Genomic DNA, 20,165 nt, shown 5'->3' on the forward strand with positions numbered 1-20,165 from the left:
GATATATCGATATTTACAAAGTACTCATTTGGTATCGAGTACTTTTAAAAGTATCGATATTAAATGAGTACTTTAAAAAAACGTCTAACCATGCACCCCATCTGTTTGTTTGCAGTCGCTCTCGTCTGTCTCTTGTGCCAAAGGTCCGCTGCTGCACTGTTTTCCGTGTCACGTGACTTTGGCGACCAATCAGATAGACCAAACACGCACATACACTCAAGGCACACACACACCGTTATTCAGAAGCCTCATGTCTGTATCAAACTGGAGAGAATGGCAGAAATATCCTGCTGCAGCTTTGTGACATAATGCACAAAAATGCAAAGGTGAGTCAGCATTTCCAGTGTCTAATAAGTTTTTATTTCAAAGTTATAAAAAACTGATGCATGAAGAGGATGTTAGATTCATGACAAATCTGCACTGCTCACTCTCCGACGAAAGACATTGATGGTGTTTTTCATTGAGCCAAAGCCACAGCTAGTGCTGTTAGTCATAAAAACCAGGAAAGAAAGAAGTTCAGTAGCTGACTCTGATGCATTTGCGATTAATTTTAATTGACTTTGAGAGTGTACTTCTAAATGTGTTCCTCTTTATTACTGTTTACTAGTTTTTCTCCTATAATTTGACTGCGTTTTCCAAAGTTTAGAATGTTTTTTGCAGCATTTTCTCAAACCACACATTGAATAGTCCACGGATTAATTAACTAATTTAAACACACAGGCACAGTGGGAAAACAAAAAAGATAAAATCAAGTCCCATATTACAAAAAATATATAAGTTAAAATCCTGCTTTGAAATATGTTTTACCCTAATACTTAGTTGATAGTAAAAGATAAATCGGATAAGAATTAGTTCTATTTATTAAGACTGATAAATAAATGATAGATTATGTTTTTTCAGTTTTTATTGGCCTTATTCATATCAATTTAATAATTATGTATACTGCTGCTTTTATAAGTAAAAAGTATCGTATCGAGTATCGGTATCGGTGATACCGGTCCTGTATTTACTTGGTATCGGATCGATATTAAATTTAGCAGTACCGCCCACCACTAGTTTCTAATTTATCTGGGATCTTATTCATAAATATATACTGTGGCTTTTAGACTCTAGACCAGCGTTACTCAACCCTGCTCCACCAAACAGCCAAAGGGTTGAAAAATGCCTTTGCAAGAGCCACAATGTAAGTGGTGAAAAGTGGCTATAAAAATAATTACAAGGTGGCAAGTAATGGTCAAACAGCGGCAAAAAAGTGGCAACAAGGGGAACAAGGGGCAAAGTAGGCAAAAAGTGGGTGAAAAGTGGAGAAACAGGGAGAAAAAGTGGCAGCTGCCCACAGCCTCAGATGCCCTCCACTTCCATCCTGTCCTCACTTCAATCCCTGCCTGGGAGACCTTCAGGTCACTTGATTCCTGGTATTGCAGCACCTTCCTCGTACGGCTCACCTTAAACTCTTCAGTGAGGCTGCTGGTGGGAAGCCTCAGTATGTTGTTGCACGTATAGGACGATGCTGCTCAGGTGCCGAGGTAGGCCCAGCCAGTTCTCCAGGAACCTGCTGACTCTGTTCTCAAAGCAAAGTCCTCGATGGTAGAGATTGGGACCTCAGAGACCAAGAGGGGCCAGAGGATCCGTGGGAGGATGCCATGTTGGTATATCCAGGCCTTAAACTTGCCTAGTAGGCCCGATTTGTCCACTGAGGTTAGCCAGGCCTCCAGCTCTTGGTTGGTTGATTAGATGATAAGTCACTTTTTAAAAATTCTGTTATGCTATTTGCCTTCAGAGATTTTAAAAACATACATAATGAGATTACAGGTGTATACTCAACACTCAGGTGTGAAATATGTGTTGTAACTATGTGTTGAACTTTGCTGCCTCTTGGCCAGGACTCCCTTGAAAAAGAGGTTTTTAATCTCAGTGGGATTCTATTACATTATTAGTGAAGAGACAGAGGCTGTGAATACTTTGCAGTCGTGTTTACTGTGAACTCCATATAACTCCATATCACTTAATGCCGTCGGCCTAACAACGACAGACCTGACATCAGTTCCGCTTTACAGGACACCTCCCCCTTTTAGTAGGACCCTTCTTAAATGCAAGACTTTACTAGAACGCCAGCAAACTAAACTCAAAATTGTCTTTAAAGCTTTTCAAAGAACATTTAGGAAGGACACTTTCTTTTTATCAAAGCCGTCCCATAACTAGACTCCAGTCCTTTTAACTTTGACTTACAAATCTAGGCGTTCTGGAGGACGTGACACACGACCTGAATGTGTCACATATGGTGCACCCTTTTCTTCACTTTGTTTGATGATGTTTGTGTCTCTTGCTATGTTAGTATGTGTGTCAGTGTTATCTGGCTCTTCTGTTACTAAAGGTGTATCAGCCGCTGTCTGGGGTTGTGCATGACAGTCCCTTGCATCTTCTCTCTTGGGAGCCACACCTTTTGGCCTGATCACAGTGGGGTTAATGGACGGGCTCTGTGCCTCCGGTTATAGTTGCGCTGTTGGTTCTCCTTTGCTCTCTTTTCGGACCTCCTGAAACCTCCGATGTTTGGCCAGCGAGGGAGTAAGTTTGTCGGGAGCTGTGGTGCAGCTGTCTTCCCACGAGAAGTTGTGCAGGGGAGCAGCCGCTTTCCAGAGGTGTGGCTCAGTGTGTCATCAATGCCTTGAGTTTCTCCCCTCCTCCTTTCCAAAGTCCTTTTACTGTAGCCACTGCTCGCTGTTGGTACCTTGGACTACTGGTAACAAGGGTAAATCCGTGCTCTGTGGCAAAGTCTTTAAAGATGTCACAGCTGTATTGGGGCCCATTGTCGGACACAACTGTGCCTGGTATTCCATAACGGCTGAATGATTGCTTCAGAGCAGCAATGAGAGTGTTGGCGGTGGCTACGTTAAGGTGAGCTACTTCAATGTAGTGGGAGAAGTAATCCACTACAAGAAGGTAAGTCTTTTTCTCCCAGAAGAATAAGTCTGTACCCACCCTTTGCCAGGGCCTCTCTTGGACTGTTGTGGACATCAATGGCTCTCTGTGTTCAGCCTTGTGTTGAGAACAGATGTTAAAGCTCTCAACCAGTTGTTTGATGTGTGCTGACAGTCCTGGCCACCAGACAGACTCTTGCGGGCTGGCTCTTGCTCTGTGCTTGACAATCCCTTGGTGACCATTATGAAGGTTATGGAGCACCTCCTGTCTCATGCAGCTGGGTATCACGATTCTTTGGCCTCTGAGAAGCAGTTGTCCTGCCACTGTCAGGGTCTCTTTCTCAGGCCAGTACGGTCCGAGTGTTGGAGGAAGGGCGTGCTTCTCCGGCCACTCTGTCTCACAGTACTTGATCAGTTTTCTGCAGATGTGGTCAGCTTTTTGTTTCTCTTGAATCTCTTTTATTCTTGCATCTGTAGCTGGAAGGCTTTGGATAACAGTTTCCACAAATGTTTTGGTCTCAGTCTCATTGTCTCTCTCCTCCTGTGTGAATGCATGTTTCACAGGAGCTTGTGATAATGTGTCAGCTGTTATCAAATGTTTACCTGGCACATGCACAATGTCTAACGTGAACTTCCTCAGTCGCAGGCGGAACCTCAGTATTCTTGAAGGGAGCTCATCCAGAGCTTTAGTACACAGAAGTGGCACCAGAGGCTTATGATCCATCTACAACTTAAACTTTAGTCCAACGAGGTAGGACGACTGGCGCTCACATGCCCATGTTGCCGCCAAAGCCTCCTTTTCAATCTGTGCATAATATTTTTCTGCCTCAGATAGTCCTCTTGAGATGAAACCAATCGCTCTCCATGTTCCATCCTTCTGTTGTTGGCTCAGGACACCTCCATGTCTCTGCTGTGGGCGAGTATGGGGCTAACACTCATGGTGAACTCAGTTCTAATTTGAGTCTCTGGAACAGCTCCTTCTGTGGAGCACCCCAGCACCACTCGTTTCTCTCACCGAGCAGGTCTTTAAGCGGGCTTTCGGTGGGTGTATGATGCAAGGTGAGGTAAAAACTTTCCCAAATAATTGGCCATTCCCATAACTCTCCTCACCCCTTCATCTCCGTCCGGTTCAGGCATCTCCATGATGGCCCTGATCTTATCTGCATCTGATGTCACCCCCTGTGCAGTGATGCGGTGGCCCACAAACATGATACAGTCTTTTGTAAACTCGCATTTGTCGTTCAGTGTCAGGCCCTCTGCCTGTAGCCTCTTCAGGACCCTGTGCAGTTGCTGGTCATGTTGTTTCATGTCCTCTCCAATCACCACAATGTCATCCGTATAACACACTACGCCGTCACATCCCTCCAACATCTGTGACATGCGTCATTGGAAATGCTCTGGGGCGGATGAACTCCCGAATGGCAGCAATTGAATGCATATCGCCCAAATGGGGTGATGAATGTCATGAGGAGTGAGCTCTTCTCCGACAGCGGGATTTGCCAGAAGCTGGAGATTGCATCCAGCTTTGTGAACACCTTTGCCTCCGCTAGCATAGCTAGTGTGTGGTCTACTGCTGGGAGGATATGTCTGTCTCTCCTCACCCACTTGTTTAGATGTGTCAAATCCACACACAGTCGTATCTTTTCTGAATGAGCTTTGGGTGCCACGACCATTCCAGCACACCATGGTGTAGGTTGGGTCACTTTAGAATTCACCCCCATCTCTTCCATACGCTGTAGCTCTGCTCTCACTTTTTCTCGCATTGGCAGGGGCACACGTCGTGGGGATGACAGGGCACGCGGGACAGCTCCTGGCTCCAACTCTATCTTGTATGGCTTGCTGAGCTTTCCTAGACCAGAAAACACTGCAGGGTATAGAGCTTTGAAATCTGTCTGCTGGGCTGTGACTGTGTGCACTTGCTCTATCAGTGTTAAGGCTTTGATTGCAGGGAGACCCAACAGTGGTTTAGACAGTCCCACAACAACATAAACATCTTGTTCTGTTGTTCTTTTTCCACACCTCAGTTTACCTTTAAACCATACCCTGACATCCAGTTTGTGGTTTCCTGGTCCATACAGCACTTTGAGGGCTGGCTGCAGAGTCCCGTGATTTTTTCAGTGAATGAGTGCTACTTGGTATCGCTTTGACTGTTGCTCCTGTGTCCAGCTTGAAAACAGTCTTCTCTCCGTTCAAGCACAACATCTCATTCCACTCCTCTGTTCCGTCAGAACACATCTCACCTAGGAAAGCAAAATCCTCATCTATATAGTCCATTGGTCAGTGTTGGGAAAGTTTATTTTTCCTACATGAACTAGTTCAAAGTTCAGTTCACAGATTTTAAAATGAACTAGTTCAGTTCATAGTTCATAATTCAAAATTTTGAACTAAGGTCACAGTTCCAAACATGAACTAGTTCATAGTTCTTTTTTTTCCATATGTTGCTGTGAGCTATTACCCTTAGAATACTGGCATTTCCCCATTGTAGCCACCCATTCAGTCACTTGCACACAGGGCCACCCCTGGCCAAAGTGAGGCCCTAAGCAGCAATACCCCCCCCCCCCCCTCTCAATGATCATATTCCTTGTTGCAATGATAAAGATAATATTTTTAACGTTTATCTGACTTTTTCAAGAGTTATTTTCACCATAACATTAATCCCATATTTTTTTGCTCTGTTTTATTGGGGGTTTTCCTCAGAATTAAACTAGCATAAACCAGTGATCTTGCCCCCTCCCCTTCCCTCACACAGCAGCTCATCTGTTTTGCTTCTGTATCTCCCTCATATTTATCATACAAACACCGGACTGATGTGCAGAGAGAGAGAGAAGATGACGCAAGCGGTGGTGTGACTCTGTGGTGGCTGGTGCTGCCAGATTGGGTGTTTTCCCCTACATATTAAGGCCCATTTACTCTGTGTTTTAGCCGGGTTTTCACCTGAAAGGCTCCATGGAAATCTGGCACTCTCTTGAACAAAGTTAAACTGTGAGAGAGCGCCGTTCACAAACGGCACAATGAGCCTATCACAATAACGTTCATCAGGCAGAAATACAGTAGTTCAGTTCACGTTCGCCCAAAATATGAACTAGTTCATGAACGATCGTTCACTGAACTCGTTCAGGCACAACACTGCCATTGGTGCCTCTGTAATGTCATGCACACCACCAGCTGACCTGCATTTCTTTGCAAAATGTCCCTTTTTGTTGCATTTCCTACATTCAGCATCACGTGCAGGGCAATCTTTCCAGAGGTGTTTCCTCTTGTGTCCACATCTACCACATTCTGATAAGTGGCCTTCAGCTTTATTTTTGTTGGCTTTCTGCCCTCTTGTGGGCTTTTTGTGTATGGCCTCAACCTGTCCGGCTGCCTGCTCAGCTCCTCTTAGCACAGGCTGTTGCTTTTTTATCACTGCACTCTGTCTCGCCTTTTCTAGTGTCAAATCAGCATCTAGCTGTAAGCTCTCTGATAGCCTAGCATCTCTTATGCCCACCACAATTCAGTCCCGTATTAGCTGCTCTGTCAGGGCTCCGAATTCACAGTGTTCGGCCAGCATGTGCACCGCCATTATGAAGGACTCTACACTTTTTTTTTTTTTATACTTTATCGTGTCAATAAGGAGAAATTGATACAGAGAATCACATTTCTTTGTCACATATATATTTACATTGACACATTTTCCCATTTTATGATTTAAACCCTTGTTCCCTCACCCTTTGTTCACCCTCACCTATACAGATTAAAGAAAAAGAAAAAAAGGGGGGAGGGGGGATTATATGTATTTAGATATATGCATACATACATACATGCATACATACACACACACATACATATGCATATACACATACATACACATACATAAACATACACATACCCATATACACACACATACATATGTATATACCCATATACACATACATACCCACATACACACAAACATCCATGCCCATATACACATACATGCACACATACCCATGCATACATACAGCATTTCCATATTAGTAAAATAAAATAATAGAAGTCCATTTCAAGAAAAAATGGGTCCACATATTAGCAGAATTCTAAAGCTAACCCTGGTATGAATTTGACATTTATTCAGATATATGTGCCCACCCTTCATGCATTTCCTTGCACTTAAGTAGATCAATACCTCCCCTGACCTATATGGAGAAAAAAAAAAATGCATATGTACGTATTAAAATAAAAATAATAAACACATATTAAAAAAAAGGCTTTTTTATTTCGTCGTGTAAGGGGCTAAGCACAGTTCATTTCAATGTATATGTGTCATTTTATATATTTTTATTTGTCCCATAGTTTGGTAACAATTTTCCCCTTTGGTGTGAAGAGGGCCCATCTTTTTTCAAACAACCTTTCTTTCATTTTCATTTTCTAAGTTATTTTTTCCATGTTATATATGTTCTCTACAGTTTCTAACCACTTTCTCACATTTGGAGGTTCTATTTTCTTCCAATTTCTAGTGATTTGCTTTAGTGCTGTTATTCTCAGAATCCAAAAAAGATATGATTCATTTCTGAGACCTTTGGGACTTAATCCTAGTAGAATGTGTTTTTCTTGTCATCCTGTCCTACCCAACATCTGTTCAATTTCTCTAAAGACATCTGACCAAAACATTTGTAATTTTTTGCATGTGAAGAATATATGCACATAATCTGCATTATTTTCCCCACACTCTCTCCAGCATCTGACTTTGTTTCCTGTATACTTGGAGATAGCTGATGGTGTCCTGAAGTACCTTACATTTATCTTCCAAGCGTACTCCGGCCAATATGGGGATTTAATGTTGAGGTAGATGTCCTTAAAACTCTGATTCCACTCTTGTTCAGATATAACTGTGCCCAACTCCTTCTCCCGTTTTCGCTTGATGTTCCTCATATCTTCATTTTTATCTTCCTGGAGTATTTGGTAGGTCTGACCAATAATATTTTTAATGTTATGACTTTGGTTAATCTTTACTATTTGCCTCAGGAGGGGATGGAGATCTTCTAATTTTCCAATTTGAACTTTTTCTTTAATATAACTTCTGACTTGTAGGTATCGATAGAGATGAGTACTCTCAAGTCCATATTTTCTTGCCAGATTTTCAAAAGAATCAATTCCCTCTTCAGTAAACATCTGGTAAAAGCGTATAAGTCCTTTACTCTCCCATGTTTTAAAGGCCTTATCATAGGCATTGGGGGTAAAGTCTGGGTCCCTTGCTATTTCTCTTAAGCATATAATCTGTTGATCTTTAACCTTCATTACTTTACACATTCTCCTCCAGGTTTTAAAGGTGTCTTTTATGGCGTCATTCTCTTCTTTAAATGGTGATTTCTTATAACTTGAAAAAATTAATGTGCTAATTGGACTTGCCAACTTAAATCCTCTCTCTCTCTCTTTATGTTCAACTCCGTTCTAATTGGGGCGTGGTCTGCTACAGTAATTGGTAAAATTTCACATTTTTCAACCATTGAAATCTCATTTTTAAACATAAAAAATAATCCAGTCTCGAAAAGACCTTATGTGCCTCAGAGTAAAAGGTAAAACTTTTTTCCTGGGGTTGCAGGTTGCGCCAAACATCTAATAGTCCTAGTTCTATTTGAGCTTTTCTCAGTAATCCTGCTGCCTGCTCTGATTTTGCTTCACTGTGCTTTGAGTATCGACTTTCTGATTCATTACCAAGTTAAAGTCACCCCCCATTATAACTGTTCCTTCAGCCGCTGTCATCAATAACCACAAAATTTTTTCTACAAGATCTGTTTCTTTCCCTGGTGGATTATATACATTTATGAGGGTTATTAATTGTTGTTCTATTTCCCCAATGACAAGCACAAATCTCCCTTCTTTATCTCTTATACATCTTTCTTTATTGAACATAAGATGATTTTTAATCAAGACTGCTACTCCTCTCCTAGCAGATGTGTAGGAGGAATAAAACACTTGGGCTGCAGCCAATTTCCCCAGTTTTGCATGTTCTACTTTGCTCAAGTGTGTCTCCTGTAGAAAAATTATATCACTCCCTTCTTTCCTAAGTTTATCTAAGACTCACTTTCTTTTGATGGGGTTGTTTAAACCATTTGTATTTAAAGAGATCAATATGAGTTTCCCCATTGTACCCTGTTTAATGATATTTTCTCTTTTATATACATGTATTTGAAGCCTTTCCATAAAAACATATCCATAACTGTATTTTTATTCATGAAAAAATTTTTTAAAATGTAATCAACACCCAGTTGTGAACCTCCAAGTTTTGTAACCTCCATATGGTTACAGAAAAACTTCCACATTATTAAAATGTGGGAGAAAAGGCTATTCTTGAGTAGCCCTTGCCACAAGTTGTTAGATGTAGCTTTATGTATGTGGCCATCTATTGCCACTACTTGTGTGGCGCACTGCATGCAAGTGTATAAGAAACAAGAAAGGGAGAAAAATAATAACAATAATAAAAGAGGTTCCTCTAGTTCCTCCAGTTATATGTCTTAATAGTAATTTTTCTAAAGAAGTCTGATTACGTTTTTCTTCTTCTCTTACCTCCCCAATTCCCAAACTCCCTGTAATCTCTTCTAACAAGGCTTTAAGGGAAAAAAAAAAAAAAAAAGGACGAAGACCTTCCTTCAACTGAATCATCTAATTTCCCTTAATCTGCCTTTTCATTCATAATTTCATAATTCTAGACACTAAAATAAACTTAAATTAGAATCCTTGAAAAGGTTATTTTCCCATAACCAAGTATTGATCTCATTTCAGAAGCTATCGTGTTTCCATGTTCTTTCGTCATTTAAACTTAATCCAAAATAACTTTCAAGGAAAGGGGAGATTGGAGGAGATATGAGCCTAGCGCTCCATGTCCATTGACTCACATTTGGGGGTCAACGCCCCCTGAGTCCGATCGTATTACTTAATTTCCTTCTATTGAGTCACTTTACAGTCATACCTGAAGATTTCTTCTGAGATCAGCTACAATCGTCCTTTTATACCTCCCTCTGGCCTTACGCTCTCTGGAATGAGGTGGGTTGCAGCTCCGTGTTGTGCTTCTGTTGATTCTGGGATAGCCTCGGCTCCATGTCTAATATTACTCCCTGCTCCCGTAGGTGCGCCTCTGCCTCTTCTGGAGTTTTGTACATCTTGAATCCTCCATCTCTAAAGACCTTCAGCTTAGCTGGGTATATTATATGCTATTTAATACTTTTTTCCTTCAGCTGTTGTCTAATTGGAGCATACCGGCTTCTTTCCTTTTGCATCTTACTGGGGTAATCCTGAGCGAAGTAAATGCGGTCGTCTCCAATTTTCACTTCTTTTTTCGACCATGCTGTCTGCAGTACTTTCTGCTTAGTGTTCCACTGCAAAAAGCGGACTACAAAGGATCGAAGTGTCGCATCTTCCCCGGCCGGCTTTCTCATTACTGAACGGTGCGCTGCCATAATTTGTTGTGTGTCAGCGGGGATCCCCAACTTTTCCTCCAGCAACGATTTAATAAAGCTTACAGCATTATCCCCCTCTGCTCCTTCTTTTACTTGGTAAATTCTTATATTGTTCTGCCGGGATTTGTTTTCAAGGTATTCCATTTTTTCGTTCAGCTTTTCATTTTCATGTCGCAGGTGATTTAAAGTTGCGGCTGTTATCACCTCTCTCTCTTCCAGCTGATTGATTCTTTGTTCGGCCCGCTGAATATTATGTTCAGCCTCCCCTAGATTCCTTTGTATTTGTTTCATTTCCTGTGCAAAACTACCAAATTCTTGTCGAAGTCCCCCAGTTTGTTCGGAGATATCCTCTTTGAGCTCCGTAAGCATAGTCTTAAGTGTTTGTTCGAGGCTACCCACGTCCGTCTCCAGCTTTGATTTGTTTGTCACGTGCGTTTTCTTTGTCTTGTTAATGTCGTGTTGCTCCTGGGTGCACGCTACCGATCTCAAATTCATATCATTTGTCTAAATGAACTTCTTTTCTTGACATTTCTCCCATATGATCTTAAATTAGACACAGATTGGAGGTCTTTGTGAGGAGCTCCTTTTCACAGCTGCATGTGTGTCACCGGAAGTTACTAAGACTCTACACTTTCACTGTGCTCTTGATTTCGGCTGTTGAAATGTGCTCTCTCGTATATGACGTTCCTCTTGCTAACATAGTGTGCAGTGAATGCCTTGGTGATAGCATCATATGACATTTTCTGCTCCTCTGTTAAAGGTAATGTACTTAAAATATCTTCAGCGTCATCGCCGGAAGCATACATAAAAGCATTCACCTGGAACCCTCAAGATTGTTTGTCCATGCCTGATGCTATTCTGTAGCGTTCGAAGCGCTTCATCCATCTCGGCAATTCACTTATACTGCTGAAGTTGAACTTGCCTGGTGGTGCTAGTTGTGGCGTTGGTGCTGCACTTTCCGTCATTCCGTCCTCCCTCTCTAATGTCTGTGACACCGTAGGCAGGTTTAGTCCATCTTCAAATATTATTCAGCTTCCATTTTTCCTTCTGACACCATGTTACGTTATTAGTGAAGAGACAGAGGCTGTGAATACGTTGCAGTCGTGTTTACTGTGAACTCCGTACAACAGGAAGTTACATCACTTAATGCGTTGGCAAAAAAAAAACACAAAAACACAACACAAAACACAAAAAAGGATATGCATTTATGAATACAAATGCCTTCAACTCCATGAAAATAACTTCTGTAGAGCAGCAAAAATCTCACTGAGAGAATGCCCCAGGACCCCCTAGTCTTGTGCTAGGCCCCTAATTTTGGGAACACCTAGCTCCGCCCCTGATCGTGTTGATCTAAAGACTCACTGACACTGTGAACAAATCTCCATACTCTGATAATCATTGAAGTTAAATGTAGTTCCCTCAATAAATCCTCCTGTTTAAAGATGTTCAGAGTCTTTTCTTTCTCATGAAAACAACTAATTGTGAGAAGTAAACTGAGTTTACAGCAGAAAAATACTGTTGATAGAGCTAGTAGATGATGTGTCAGAGTGCCTGCCTAATCTTGAACATGTGTTAATGTAAGGGGGACTTTTCAGCTATGAAACTGTGTTGATAATAAAATCTCAGCTTTAGAGGGGGCCCCTTAGCTGACTCTTTCAGCGGCCCAGTCAGGACTACAGGTGGTCCTTGTTTCAGCTGCATGTCTTACAGTTGGTCTGGTCTAAACAGTCTGACTCATGTCTGTATGAACTGAGTCAGTCCACTCTGTCCTTGATTTCCTCTTCCTGTTGCATCAGTCCCACTGTGGGAGATTCCCCTCATCACAGAGAGGAAGAGAAACCCAGGAGAGATGATGGCTGTGAGAAACTGAAACAGCTGACTCAGCTCTAATCTCTGCTTCACTCTCCTCCGTTATCAGAGAAAACATTTCATTCCTCTGTCTGCTGGATTCTGCTGAGATTTATCATGAAGTGATCTGGTCACATCATGAATCCACATTGAAATCATCAGTGTAATCTGGGTTCAAGTTTGCTATGAGATCGTTTAAAGAGAATTTTTCTCTCACTTCTCTATTTTTGGATCAACACTTGTGGCTGTAAATAAAAGTGAAATATTGTGGCCACATCATGAAGAATGATTTAGAGCCTGTGTTTACAGCTGCTGTTTACATTTTCAATACAAAGCCCAGTAGTTCCTCTCCTTCTGTGCATAATGCCTGTGCATTATCTTTGTCTAATATGAACTAATATTAAAATGAGTTTGATGATGTGAAACATTGAAGGGTGACAAACATGCAAGAAAAACAGTGAAATCAGGAATGAGACTGATTCTGTTTCACAGCTCTGTAGTGCACGTTTGTTTGACTGATGAGTCCACATCATTGACAGGAGTTGTGTGGTCACTTTGAAAGCATCTTCACTCACAGACAGTGATGCTGCTGCTAGAAACAGACACAGCCTGTTTAGGCATTCATTAGCAGATTTAGCTCATCACACAGCATGGTCTTCATGACACTAATTAAAGCAAAACTGTGGTTATTGGTAAATACTCCTGGGTACCATATTCCCATATTAGCAGCCATTCCTACTGTCAACACTAGCTATCAGGGAGCATCACCTCTGCAGCCACAGCATCAGTACAACCTCCCAGTCCTGCAACATTCGAGCTGTGCTCCAATGGCCTGCTCTAGTTTGAGGCTGAAAGAAAGTTCTAGAAATGAGGGAGAAACTTTTAAATGTCCACTTTTAGAGGAACATTAGGACTAGTCCACCCCCACACCTTCCACTCACTTACAGGCCTGACACAGTGCTCCTTTAAATGACAATAAACTTGAGATTATTCCTTTAAAACAGGCTTTTATCTTAACATGATGACAAAGATCTCTTCTGTTCTTCTGAAGTGAATGTGGAGCAGAGACATGAAGAAGTCAGCGTGTTTCTGAGAAACAGGAAGTTGGAGGAAAAAGGAAGGGAGCAGGAGATGACGCTGAACTGGAAAGTGAAAGTGTGTGTGTGTGTGTTTGGGGGGGGGGGGGGACCCTGAGTGTATAAATGTGAGTGGATCTTTAGCTGAACATCATCAGAGTCACACAGAGGAGAGAGATCCAGAACCTTCTACAGAAACAACCATGAAGCCAGCTGTCATCGTCTTTCTCGCCTGCCTGCTCGTCCTCTGTGTACGAGGTGAGAGAGTAACCATTACAAACTTATTGTCTTATATTGTCAGAGAGCTAACAACCAAAGATTTTCTAACTTGGTAACTTCTTTCATCTATTTATCTCAGTCCCATTTTCATCTAATCTTTAGAGTAATGAACCAAAACTCAACAACACATAATCTCTGAATTTAAAGACCATCAGATGTTAATAATGAGCATGTTTGTGCTTTTCTCCTCTCACAGGCCAATTACACAGCAGACCCAAAACATGCAAGTGTTCAGACTATCTCAGAGGCAGGATTCACTCAAAGCACATCAGGGCCGGGCCCTTCATCCAGGACCCCAGCATGTTCTGTCCTCGTACAGAGATCACGTGAGTTCAAGTGGATTTAGCTCCATGTCTGTATTCTGGATCAGTCCGCCTGTTCTCTAAGCAGACTCTGATTTCTCTCACAGGATCATCACCACAGCAAACACAGAGAAATGTCTGGACCCCCAGTCACCACAGGGAAAACTCATTCTGAGCAACAGGTGAGATGATCTGAGCCCAGGAAGGAAGAAAGTTCTGCTGTTAACAATCACTGCTTTTGACTAACGCTGTCACATGTCCATTCAGACAGAAGAAGAGGGCCGCAGTGACCACGAGCACCACCAAGAGCCCAGCCACCACCACAACGCCATCGGCTCAGACCGGCAGCATGAGTTCAACCAGTGTTTATGCCACGACCAGGCTGTGAGAGTCTGCACTGACGGCCAATCAGAGGAAGAGAAATAGCGTTATTTATAAGAGTCATGTTCATCAGCTTCTTTTGTACAGTTGTAGAAAAGTTCTCAAGTTCTCTGTTCTCTATTCTCTCTGTGTAAATATGAAGTAAATTATCTGTAAATACTTTTGATATAAAACAATAAAACACTCCTGATTGGACGCTCTGAGTCCTGATTCTCCAAAACTAACGTGGAATGACTTTAATCCCAACACTGACTGTTGCTTCTTAAAGTCCCTGTGAAGTGAAATCCAAACTTTCTTTTTGTGAAACAACTTTTTATTGAGTTAAGTTGACTACACATAAACACACATGCTCCTGAATATTTCAGACAAAATTCATTCATAGTGTTGAACAGAAAGGACGGCATTTGCTATTTCTCAAATTAGAACCTAATTTAAAAAAAATCTGCCAAATACATCCTCGCTGTGCAACAAGCATTGCTGAAGGTTTTTATTCATGATTGCATGGAGATCTGCTTAGACTGAGAAACACACATGCATAAAAATAAGGTTATCTATCAAATATGACACCCCTGTTTAAAACATATGAATTCTTGTAGAACTTTCAACTTCAAATGCATCTGAGATGTTGGCAATAAATACATGTTTTGTCTGCAAGGAGATCAATCTACATATACAGCTCCAGAGTTACCACCCCCCCCCCCCCCCCCCCAACACCCTATTAACCTTCCCTTCTGCTGGCAAGAGACTGTACAGCTGAGAGAGCCTCAGACCAAGACCTTCAAGTGTCCCTTTGGCAACAGAAAGTTCAGAGACAAGATAGCAGTAGGGCTGTAGTCAACCAAAGAAAAACTTGGCTGACTAAAATCGCACCAATTAACCGATTAGTTGTGGGATGGACCAAAATCATCCTTTTTAACAAAATGTTGCCACACCACTGACTTTTTTTTGATATGTTGTCAATTAATGGGGAAACGAGGGATAAACGTACTTCATGGGCTTTGCTCTCCTCTAAGGTGGGAGGGTCCTAGTGATGTTGTTTTGACTTTCTGGGTATTTAACCTGTAATTAATTACACTTAAAGGCACAAGTAAATTATATTTGAATAGTTATATTCATAGTTAATTTTGTTTTGTAATTATATTTTGTAACACTAGATAACCGAAAAAATAAAAAATACATGGATTCTCCCTTCTCACCCCTGCAAAAATGGATTCTTCCAATTAAAGTAGCACATGCGATTGTTCGACCAATTGGATTTTGGTCGGACACGAGGTCATGGACCAATTAATCGACCAATCTACTTGAGGCTATCAGCCCTAGATAGCAGGTGCCACCAGTGGTTTAATGACAGTGTATGTGGTGGCTTCCTAACCTTGCAAAGCAGATGGAATAATATAAACACAAAAACTTTCAAATTAAACACATTTAAACACAAAATCTTTCAAAATAAACACATATGAACACAAAGACTTTCAAAATAAACACATATGAACACAAAGACTTTCAAAATAAACACATATGAACACAAAGACTTTCAAAATAAACACATATGAACACAAAGACTTTCAAAATAAACACATATGAACACAAAGACTTTCAAAATAAACACATATGGACACAAAGACTTTCAAAATAAACACATATAAACACAAAGACTTTCAAAATAAACACATATGAACACAAAGACTTACAAAATAAACACATATAAACACAACGACTTTCAAAATAAACACATACAACTCTGAAGTAATACCTTGATTTGTAGTTTTTCACAATTAAGTTGACAACATTTGTTAAATCCTGTGAAAATAAAGATGATGGATGGTCCAGGAAACCTTTGAAAGAAAGAACGGGAAATTTCCATCAAGAAAAACTCAAAAAAGGTGAAAAAGAAGACTTCAGTTTCAACTACAACTCCTGGCTAGCTTAAAAGCAAACAACAGCTGTAGGAACTGCAACATAACACTGCCTGATCATGATAGTGACTAAGATGGTGGTGCGAACGGACGCAGCAGCTCAGAGCTCCTCCATTCAGTGTTCTTTTTGTCTGTGTTTATCAGTTTTTTCTTTTGTTTCAACCACAGTCTGTTGGGCAAACATCTCCTACAGCCGGCCTCATTCTACTGGGAACCCAGACAGCAGGGACTGTTACAACAGAGTTTCTCCACTCCCACAACATTCCAGCAGACATAACCAGGACACCGGGCCCTCCATGGTTCGTAATACTGGCGAAGAAGAGGAAACGGCGTCGTCAGGACAGAAAGCAGAAAAGGGGCTGCAGAGCTGGCGCATGGGAGAGGCTAAGGAAAACACCACACAAACCCCTGCTCCCTAGCCTTTGCCTCACCAACGCCAGGTCCATTGTTAACAAAATGGATGAGCTGAGGCTACAGCTGGATGACAACAGACACATCAGGGACTGCTCTGCTCTGATCATCTCGGAGTCGTGGCTTTGTGGCAATCCCTGACGCCGCTGTGGAGCTAACAAGACACATCCTGCACCGCCATGACAGAAACCAGGACTCACAGGTGGGGGTCTCTGTATTTATGGTAGTGACAGATGGGCTAATAACACTAAGACTGTAGACAGTCACTGTTCTCCAGACTTAGAATATCTGACAGTCAAATGCAGACCTTTTGTTCTACACCCTGAGTTCTCATTGGCTGTTCTGATCACAGCAGTGTATATAGCTCCTGATGCTAAGGCTAACTCTGCTCTTAGCCTCCTACATAGCGCTGTTAGCACCCAGCTAAATCAATATCCAGAGGCAGTACATGTAATAGCAGGGAATTCAATCACGTAGACTTAAAAGTAGTGTTTCCCAAATTCCACCGGCATGTGAACTGTGCTACACGTGGAAAAGACCTACTAGATAAAGTCTACTCCAACATTAAACAAGGATACAGGGCCATACCATCACCCCACCTAGGCCAGTCAGACCACATATCCCTGTTTATGTTACCAGCCTTTTCTGCCAGCATTCCTTCCTGGCTTTTGCTGCAGCGACAGTGTTGCTTTTGGGCGTGGATAATTGATTTCACTTCCTCATATTTTTTAAGAATAATTGTCTGTTCCTCCATCGAGAAATGCGCTGCTCTGCAGGGTTTCTCCATGTTGATAACCAGCTTTGTCTTCAGCTGATCTGGATTGCAAATGTCTTGATAAGTCAATCCAGCTATGGAGAGATATCCTGGCCTTGTTAATCCAGCTGCATCGTACAGGCCTCAGGTTTAAGACCAGTAACGTAAGATCTTCTATATCCGATGCACGTCTTGTTTCCAGGCTCACCTTAACTCTGAGAGGTGAGTGTTGCAAAAAACTCACTTCCCTCCTGTTATAAACTGTTGTCAGAGGATTCAAATAACATAAACAAAAGAAAAAAAGACATTATTTCTGTGTAGAGCCAAAGGAAAGGCTTCTGATAATATCTGATAAATACTGACGTGTCTGATGGACAATCAGCACTTGCAGGGCGTGGACAGCCTCTGTTTTACGTCTGTGACCTCGTAGTGCAGAAGGAAGAATTATTCTGTTTATTCAAACAGCTGGTCTGCTAAAACTAAGCTTTGTATCAGATGACTGCTCATGTTAACGTACAGGTTTATAGTCTGATCACAGTTGACTCTCAGCCTGACTTGTCTTCATGTCTTTCATTGATAAATCTGTTCAGAAAGTGCGCTGAGCGGACTAGTTTTTGTGTTCTGTTGTGACATCTATGGCCCATCCTATTAACTGGAGTACTGAATAATGTTTACGTTCCCTAAGAACATTATGGGATTGGAATGGCTATTCCAGTTATTAGTCAAGCCCTCAGCTTTGATCCCGAAAAGCATGAAACTATAGATTAGTAGTTTTATTAATTATTGTCATTGGCAAGTGACCGTGGTATAAGAGGGTAAATGCCTGACTTCGCGGAGGCAACCGTCTGACACAGAGCGTCGTCCATTAATCCCTGATAATTGGACACCTCGTTGGGCATTAACCCTTATATAAACACAAATACACACAAAGACTTTAAAAATAAACACATATACACAAAGACATTCAAAATAAACACAAATACAAATCCATATACTTTCAAAATAAGTATTTATAAACACAAATACTTAAAAATAACAACAGATCAACACAAAGACTTTCAAAATAAGCACATATAAATACAAATACTTTCAAAATAAACACATATATACATACAAATACTTTCAAAATAAACACATATAAATACAAAGACTTTCAAAATAAACACATATAAATACAAAGACTTTCAAAATAAACACATATAAATACAAATACTTTCAAAATAAACACATATATACATACAAAGACTTTCAAAATAAGCACATATAAATACAAATACTTTCAAAATAAACATATATATACATACAAATACTTTCAAAATAAACACATATATACATACAAAGACTTTCAAAATAAGCACATATAAATACAAAGACTTTCAAAATAAGCACATATAAATACAAATACTTTCAAAATAAACACATATATACATACAAATACTTTCAAAATAAACACATATATACATACAAAGACTTTCAAAATAAACACATATAAATACAAAGACTTTCAAAATAAACACATATAAATACAAAGACATAGAAAATAAATGCATATAAATACAAAAAGTTTCTAAATAAACACAATGTACTGAGAATCCAGAATAACCAGATGAACTTCTTCACAGACTGAGTGAGAAAGGACAGACAATCTTTTCCTGGGTTCATGACACCTTTGCAGACTTTAAAGAGCCTAAAGTGACACCTCGGAAAAGAAGCCAGACCAAAAAGCGCTTAACAAACTTCATTAAGTGCGTGGTACTCCCAGCAGTTGTTTGGTTTTAGATAATTCACTCCAGGAAAACTAAACACTTCGAAGCTTTCAGGCCAGAAAAGTCTCACCTCCCCGCCGGGCCAACTGGAGGACACGTCCGGTGGTCATAAATTCCATGTGTCGTCTCTAGTATCCCCACCACATGAATTGCAAATCTCAAAAAGGACTATATGTTTGTTCTTAGCAACACCTTCACAGGCGTCTTGGGTATGAAAAACATAGCACGTGGATATATTTCTGTTTGAGATTACACCAACAACAAAGGAAAACAGAATTCTGCTGCCTGACTCTGAGATCTTTCATGGAGCCACATTGCCCTCTTGTGGTAGTTTTAGTTATTACAGCCTCTCATCACGAGAGACCGAAAAATATGAATATATTCTGTTTTTATACTGTGCATGCTCATTTACCTTGTTGTTTGTTTGATTATACAGAATATAATGTGATGTTGCCATGCCATCATTATATAATGTTTATGTTATCTTTGTTTAACTCATGTAACGGTAGAAATTTATTAATGCGATTTTCCTGTTATTAACAGTCAAGCATACTTTGGACAAGGAGAGCTAATTCTGGATGTGAAATATCTGTGTGTGTCTCAATCTTAATTGCATGGTGCTATGGATATTTCTTTATTTATAATGTAGTAGTGACTGTATGAGAAGGAAGGCTGAGTCTGAAATGTGAGGCGTTGTCTTAGCCCGAGAATAATAACAACCCCTTCAACACCTTCATCTTTAAAAAAGAACGTCCTGCTATAGTTTGGCAGTATTTTTGTCTTTCTCATCTTCTCTGCTTCACGCTCTCGAGCATCCTTTATGTCACGTCTCTCTCTCTTATCTTACCCTGACACTGACGTCGTTCTTAAGGCCTTAAGTTTCCCTTTGGACTTTTTCCTAAATTTTGGCTTTTAAGATCTTCTTCAGTCAATTATAATTCCAGACGCTTTTTGGTGGGACACTGCAGCTGTCGCTGCAGCTCTTTGATTTTTACAATTTTTAGCCCAACACGCCTTGACGTCAGTGTTGAGATGTAGCAGACTCTTCTCAAATAACTACATGAAAGGTGGTATCGAGCGGCCAAAGATACCATTCATT

At 40.8% G+C, this 20,165-nt stretch overlaps 2 protein-coding genes across 2 annotated transcripts in view; both read left to right on the forward strand.

The window, feature by feature from the left end:
- The first annotated feature begins 13,424 nt into the window (after window positions 1-13,424).
- Window positions 13,425-14,425, forward strand: LOC121510429 (C-X-C motif chemokine 9-like). Its single transcript, XM_041788469.1, has 4 exons — window positions 13,425-13,515; window positions 13,733-13,862; window positions 13,946-14,020; window positions 14,106-14,425. The coding sequence occupies exons 1-4, from the start codon at window positions 13,461-13,463 to the stop codon at window positions 14,224-14,226; spliced, it is 381 nt and encodes a 126-aa protein (XP_041644403.1). The 5' UTR covers window positions 13,425-13,460; the 3' UTR covers window positions 14,227-14,425.
- Window positions 14,426-16,718: 2,293 nt separating this feature from the next.
- The window catches only part of LOC121509666 (protein wntless homolog), a 107,781-nt gene continuing 104,334 nt past the window's right edge, over window positions 16,719-20,165 (forward strand). The window contains exon 1 of the mRNA XM_041787234.1: window positions 16,719-16,748. Within this exon, the coding sequence (XP_041643168.1) occupies window positions 16,726-16,748 (23 nt within the window). The 5' untranslated portion in view covers window positions 16,719-16,725. The remainder of the gene's footprint in view (window positions 16,749-20,165) is intronic.

This window comes from Cheilinus undulatus, linkage group 5 (assembly GCF_018320785.1).
Source record: "Cheilinus undulatus linkage group 5, ASM1832078v1, whole genome shotgun sequence".
In the NCBI taxonomy this organism is placed as follows: Eukaryota; Metazoa; Chordata; class Actinopteri; order Labriformes; family Labridae; genus Cheilinus; species Cheilinus undulatus.